General features: G+C 38.2%; 1 protein-coding gene across 3 annotated transcripts in view; it reads right to left on the bottom strand.

Moving 5' to 3' along the window:
* Positions 1–4,128: 4,128 nt before the first annotated feature.
* Positions 4,129–7,214, bottom strand: part of GABRD (gamma-aminobutyric acid type A receptor subunit delta) — a 47,838-nt gene continuing 44,752 nt past the window's right edge. For all 3 annotated transcript variants that reach the window (XM_077457650.1, XM_077457652.1, XM_077457651.1), the window contains 2 exons: positions 6,771–6,967; positions 4,129–4,516 (listed from right to left, as the gene is read on the bottom strand). In XM_077457650.1, the coding sequence (XP_077313776.1) occupies positions 4,217–4,516; positions 6,771–6,967 (497 nt within the window). In that variant the 3' untranslated portion in view covers positions 4,129–4,216. The remainder of the gene's footprint in view (positions 4,517–6,770; positions 6,968–7,214) is intronic.

Raw genomic sequence — 7,214 nt, 5'->3', positions numbered from 1 at the left:
AAGGACGGTGGGATGGATCAGGGACAGAGAGATGGTGGGTGGGATGGATCAGGGAGAGAAGGACGGTGGGATGGATCAGGGACAGAGAGATGGTGGGTGGGAGGGATCAGGGACAGAGATATGGTTGATGGGATGGATCAGGGACAGAGAGATGGTGGGTGGGATGGACCAGGGACAGAGAGATGGTAGGTGGGATGGATCAGGGACAGAAGGATGGTGGGTGGGTGGGATGGATCAGGGATCAGGGACAGAGAGCTGGTGGGTGGGATGGATCAGGGATCAGGGACAGAGAGATGGTGGTTGGGATGAATCAGGGATCAGGGACAGAGAGATGGTGGTTGGGATGAATCAGGGACAGAGGGGTGGGTGGGTGGGGGGAGGCTTCATATGGGCTGTGTGTTTCACAAGAGCCCTCACTGACACTGCCAAACCGAGACACAGCAACACCAGTGGAGATAAACAGAAGCACTGAGGATCAGCACTTGACAAAACACACAGCCCGTGTGAAGCCTCCCCCTCCATCCATCCTGTAGCTCTGCCCCCCTCCTGTGGATTTCCAGCAATGCATCTACGCTACGGTCTACCTTGTTTCATAGTGCACTGGCACTGCAGTTCTCTCCTCTGCTCCTCCGCTCGGCGCACTGATCTGACGAAGACCGGAAGTGACTAACTAGTCTGTCACTCAAGCCCATAGCAGGCGCCGGGCGGATGCAGATCGCGTTGACGTGTCGCTTCGCATAGTGCACTGTGTCCAGCGCTGCACTGTGTCCGGCGCTCGTACACAGTGCACTTAAGGACTTTTTTTCATTTTTATTTTTTTAAAGGGCCATTTCAAAAAAAAAAATTTTTTTTTTCAATTTTTTTTTTTTTTTTTGTGACTGCCTGGAGGGGGGGCGGCGCCCGGGCGCCCCCTATGGATGGGCCGCCACTGGGCCAGCCCACATCCATATCACAATAAATTGAGGAGTATGAGATATGGTTGGTGTGATTCACATGGAGCTGGTCTAACTGGTGGATTGCAATATTTCTGACCTGTCCCTGTCACAGGATAACACCCAGTATAGTTTAATTCTGTTTTTATACGGTCTTATTTTCATAGCGACTAGCCCAACTGTGTATGTTCTTTTGTTGTTTTTGTATTCTTCTATTAATAATTTTTCTTTGTACATATTTTATATACTACCCACTTGGAATATTACATTTTAAAATGAATTAATGGCTTCTGTGTACTAAGCTAGGACTCATATCCCTAGATATGTTGCATTGTAGTGACAATGTGCTCGGTCTAAGTTCCTTGCTAATCTGTATGCAATTGTACTGTGTGTTGGCAGATGGAATACAGATTGTAAACAAGTAGATCTGCCAGATGGAGATTTGTGTGTGTATGTATGGTTGTCTAGCAGACCAGTCAACGCTGGTAGTGGCAAGCTACCATGAGTCACGTGTCTGGTGGGTGTGGACAGTGGAAGGAGTCATTAAAACAAGGGTTCTAGCTTGTAGGATAGCTTGATGAATCCTAGAAGTTTGTGCTAATTGCTAGACTGCACCTTGATCCTTAGAGTGCACCTGATTGCTTGTAAGATTTGTACCTGTATGGTCAGCCACAAAAATTGGAGTGGTCAGTGGTAGTGCAGGCTGTGAAAATGGTATAGCATCTAGTCTCCAGTAGCTCCCCCTAATTTCCTCCTAGCCCAGTCAAGGGCTTCGCCCTGGGTTAGCTAGTCGCCACAGGCTTGCATCCTTGACAGCTGAAAGTGCGATTTTTAAGTGAGGGTGTATGTTGATGGTTATGTACTAGAGTAAGCCACGCTGTTATGTGGAGAGTTATCAAGAAAAAAATTAATTAAAAAAATAAATAAAAATATTCCTCTAATTGTCTGTTTACTTTTGTATATGGTTACTATTTCCATGGAAACTATTTAAGTATAATTATTAGGAAAATACATGCAAGGTCTACTATTTGGAATGATGTAATTCAAACCACAAGACTGAGGACATCCAGTGGTGGAAAGGAAATACAGCGCCGGAGATGAATTGAGTATTGCAGTCAGAGCTGCATTTTTTATTTTAACACCAAGGAGTCTGTGTAAAAAAAAAAAGAATTACATACAGGTGGGGTGTAAGTAGAACTCCAGTTATAAATACATATTCTAAATACTTATATTTTACTGTTCTACCTGTCCAAAAATGTTTAATTCGGTGCAACCAATCTTTTCATATACACACCTCTGCCATATTTCACAGCCAGAGGGGCAATTGTTTATTTCCAGTTTTAGAATTGTAGTAGAACCAGGGAGTATTAGCCCTTGTATACACAGAGATTCCGACGGAATGTGTCCGATCGGAGCGTTTTGTCGGATATTCTGACTGTGTGTGGTCTGCATCGGACTGTTTCCGTCGGAATATCCGTCAGACCAAATTTTCCAACTTGCCGGAAATATTTTCCGACAAAATGCTCCGATCGGACATACTCCGATCATGTGTAGAGAATTCCGATCGGATAAAGTGTCACGCATGCTCAGATCAAATTCCTACATCAAAGCTATTGGCTACTAGCCTGAACATTGTCCCGTCGTAACAAAATAACGTCATCACGTTCTGAACGATCAGATTTTCCGACAGCTTCGTCCGACCGTGTGTATACAACAGTTTCCGACAGATTTGGTTGTTGGAATCTCCGATCGTGTGTACAAGGACTTAGAGTGATTGCCTTGGCTGTGCTGTATCTAAACAAATGTACAAAAGTAAAACACTGAAGACATATTCAGTTCAACTTTGTTTTTACCTATTTGCTTGAGGCTCAACCTAATATATTTAGAACAAACCAAAAAGGAATAATGCAATATGTACAAACTGGCAGTTAACAAACTCTTACAATAGTCATACATTTTTATAGTCCCATTGGACTATATGTAACACATATCCAAAGAGTAATGATTATTTCTGATTGACTTCTACATGTTAATGCATATTTTTTTTTAACAATGCTGTTTACAGGGAAGTTCATCTAAATGTATTCATTAAACATGTGCATTGCCGATAAATTTGTTAGTTTTCATCTTTGTTTCATTCGTTTTTTCTTTTTTACGGAAACTCAAAAAATCGTAAACCCGAAAATTAAAAAATACAAAAATTCGGAATTCGTAAATTTGAAGATGCGGGAATTCAGAAATTCAAAAATGTGGAATTCGTAAATTTGTAAATTCGAATATTTGGAATTAGTAAATTCGTAAATTTGAAAATTTGGAATTCAAAAATTTGAAAATTCGACAATTTGGAAATTCAAAGATTCAGAAATTAGTAAATTCAGAAATTAGTAAATTTAGAAATTCGAAAATCCAAAAACTCGAAAATACGAAAATAAGAAAGGAAAATTAGAAAATTAAAAAGAACGAAAATCCAAAAATTAGAAATGATAACTAACTAATAATAACTAGAAAAATATAACTAGAAAAATTATAGGTATTGGAACTTCCTTTCAAATTTGTCTGTTAGTGAATGTAACGAATACAAATTTATCTGAAGTTACGAATTATCCAAAATAAAGAATGCTGCATCTAAACAATTGGAATGAAACTAAATAAAATGAATAAATAATAATAATACGTTATTATTATTATTGTTATTTATTATTATTAATTAGTTACATTCCATTCGTTTAGATATGACATTCGTTATTATGGATAATTCGTAACTTCGGATAAATTTATATTCGTTACATTCACTAACAGACAAATTTGAAAGGAAATTTTAATACCTATATAATTTAATAGTTAGTAATAGTTAAGTTATTATTAGTTAGATATTATTTCACATTTTGAGTTTTCAGGTTTTTGAATTTTCAGATTTTTGTTCTTATTTTCGGCTTTTCGCTATTTCGAATTTTCGAATTTTCATTCTTATTTTTATATTTCCGTATTTTAGGATTTCTGAATTTCCAAATTTCTGAAATACAAATTTCAGAATATTCAGAAAAATTAGCAAATTCGAAAATTCTGAATTTTGGATAATTCAGAATTAATGAATTTGTCTAAATTCATAAAAAAATTAATTTGGAACTAAACGGATCACACATGTCTAGTATTCATCTTAACCAAACATACTAAAAAAATCAGTTAACAACTGGTATTAGGAACTGTAATTGTATCATTATTTTAATGCAATGAATAACATATATTTTCGTTGATGCATATAGATACATGGTATACAGTTACTCTCACGCTGTGTAGCCCACCCAGTAAATAATGTTCACTGCTGCAAAGGCAGCTGGGAAAACTGCCCTTGAATAAACATCAATGGTATCCGCATCTATGGGCTTCAGAAACGTCTTCTTCCGTCGGTCACCTTTTTGGTCAGGTTTCAGCTCACGAGAGCACAGTTTACTTGCCCTTCCTGTATGTTTGCGCCCCCCTATTAGCCCTGGAACATTAGTGTATTGCTCCACCAAGTTAAGATTCACTCCCAATAATGACAAAGTGAGCAGGACTATGGCTTGATTTCCATCCTTCATTGACACCTAAAATGACACAAACAAATACTAAGCAAACTAATTCTTTATTGAAAATGCATAAAAATAAAGAACTATTTTAAAATATTTAAAAGAATATAATTTGTAAAGTAACACCACCAATTTTTGTTAGTTTTGACAAAGGGGAAAGAATTAGAACCACGTTTAGGTTTCTTTTTGCTACCTGTGTTCTCATAGGGGAGGGGTGGATTCCTTTAGTTCTTGTCCTAGTAAAAGAAACTGATGAGAAATCCCAAATGTTATCATTGTCACCGAAAAAGAAGGTGAGAAGAAATTTTCATATGGGAATACCTGTTCCCTTGACAACTGCCAACTATGGGATTTCTCCTCACTGTCTGAACATTTCCTCTCTTTTCTTCCCATATACAGTATCCTATATAGGAACTGAGGGCAAATGTTCTCAATTACATTAGGCTAGCATAGTTATCCAATAAATGTTCCAATTCTTTTGATGTAAACACTAAAACAAAAAAAGAAAACACATTTGGCAGTAGTCCTAAAGTCCATGACAGGGGACTATTACAGAAGGTAAAGAACATTCCTAGGCAAGGATGCCAAGTAATATTACAGTACACACCAAAATAAGGATGTGATATAGGATAGTGAGCACCATACATGACCAATGTGTGCTACACTAAGCTGGAGACCAAGATACTGTGTATTACCACAAGAATTACACTAAAATACTGTACTAAAGTACAGTGACACAACTATAAAAATGTTAGGGCCTATATTAAAGGTATCATATTGACATGAGTTTGAGACACATTTGAGATCATTTAGAATTCATTGACAGGTAAATTTGACCTACAGTTAATCTTCTTCTGATCTGCATTTGACCAAGTGGGTTTTGCTTTTCCATAGATTTGTATGGCAATACAAAACCATTAGGGCAAGAACAAGAGCCTAATGATGATGGCCCACTAAATGCGCTAAAATCTGATTGTACAATTTCCTTTAGATTGACAAACAACTGTGTAGTGCAAGTGCCTGTTGGATTGGATACAAATTGATAGGGTAAATTAGGTAGATCCTCATATTACATAGTGTTGGTAAATACAGTATAAAGTTGATTGTACAAAGATCGACCCTGACAATGACCACCAAGCCAAAATGTTGTTTGTTACATTAGGTGCTAGACCAGGATGCTCTAACTTACAGTTGGATAATGTATAAGGACCTGCCGTAGGGTTCGTAATTGTACATATTATATAAAAGGTATAATTTCACTCATCTCTCAGAATATAGATTATCTTTAATTTATTGGAGGACACATATTTGCTCTAGATCATCACCTACTGGGCATAGTGCAACCTGCAAAAGTAGGATGCTAGTATAATTACAAAACATTAGACATCCCAGGGGCAGCTCCTAATGGTGACCAAAACCCAACGCTGTTTACTTTGCATTTTGTTTTTTACCCATTCTGTTATGGCACTGCTTTGGAACATTCCAGTAGTTCTAAAGCAGGGTTGTGTTCTCCAAAGCAAAGGAGAAAATAAGATTTAAGCTCACAGCTTAAATCCTATTCTCTGTGTTTATTGATTGATGTAACGCCTCTCGCTGGCTTTAATGCTGCACATGTGTTTAAATACTGTCCTGGTCTGTCTTTTGCTTTTTAGTTGTACTTAGTGTCTTACTCTGTACTTGGTGTCTTGCAAGTGGCACTATACCCAGTAGGTGTAAATCTAATGTAAGGATCTCCACACTACAAGGCATGGGCCAAACCCAGCTCACTACAAAATTTTATCTAGCCCGCAGCTAGGGTCATTGGCCTCTCACACAGGTCTTTTTTTGGGTAAGCCTATGGTCTCTGTTTCAGCCCAACATCCACAACCCCCTTCCCCCACAATCTCCAGGACAAGTCCCCTTAGCTGTGCTGTCATTGTGCCATTGTTGGTTGCTAGGACCGTTTGGATCCTAGCAACCAATCACCTGTTTTGCCCAGCATTCATACGAGTATGCAATTCTTTATGTCCAGATCTTCTCTGCCTCCACCTCCTGCTACAGCCAAGCTGTGTGTATGTTAGGGGTGGACTCTGATGGGGGGATTATATTTTGACCCACAAATATTGATATAAATATAAATGTGGCTCTTATACTGGAGTGTGGAGACCCCTAATCCAAAGTAGAGCTGTGGCTGCCACTGAACCCTGAGAAAATTAATCATTTTGTTTTACAGTTCTATATTTTGTAATATGGCTGTAAATTTTGTGTTTTCCTTATTTAAAATGTTTCTAACCTTACGCACTGCCTTCTTCTTATTCTTCTTCGTGTAGTCCGCATTAAAGTGGGCAAATGCATACTCCACCAAGGCAGCGAACACAAAAACATAGCATATGAGGAAGTAGACATCCAGAGCTTTGATAGCAGACGCTCTAGGCAGAGAAGATCGTGCGCAGTCCATCAGAGTGGTCATTGTGAGTACAGTGGTGATACCTTAACAGAGAAAATCATTTGGTAATGTATATGTGGCTTTATACAATAAAGATTGTATAGAACAAAGGACAACTTTAATCAGTGATCCAGTGAATGATGTCAGAATTATCTGATCTGTATACTTGTTTTTGATCAGTGAAAATCAGTAGTAAATTAAAGAGATTTTAAAAGAAACACAATGAAAAGAGATGGATAATAAACATTTACTGCAAAGTTGATTATCTCACTCTCTTGAGGCTCGGTCCGC

Source organism: Lithobates pipiens, unplaced genomic scaffold (assembly GCF_037356315.1).
Source record: "Lithobates pipiens isolate NorthernLeopardFrog02 unplaced genomic scaffold, aLitPip1_a1.2 Scaffold_27, whole genome shotgun sequence".
NCBI classification, from domain to species: Eukaryota; Metazoa; Chordata; class Amphibia; order Anura; family Ranidae; genus Lithobates; species Lithobates pipiens.
This window is presented reverse-complemented; position numbering and strand designations above follow the sequence as displayed.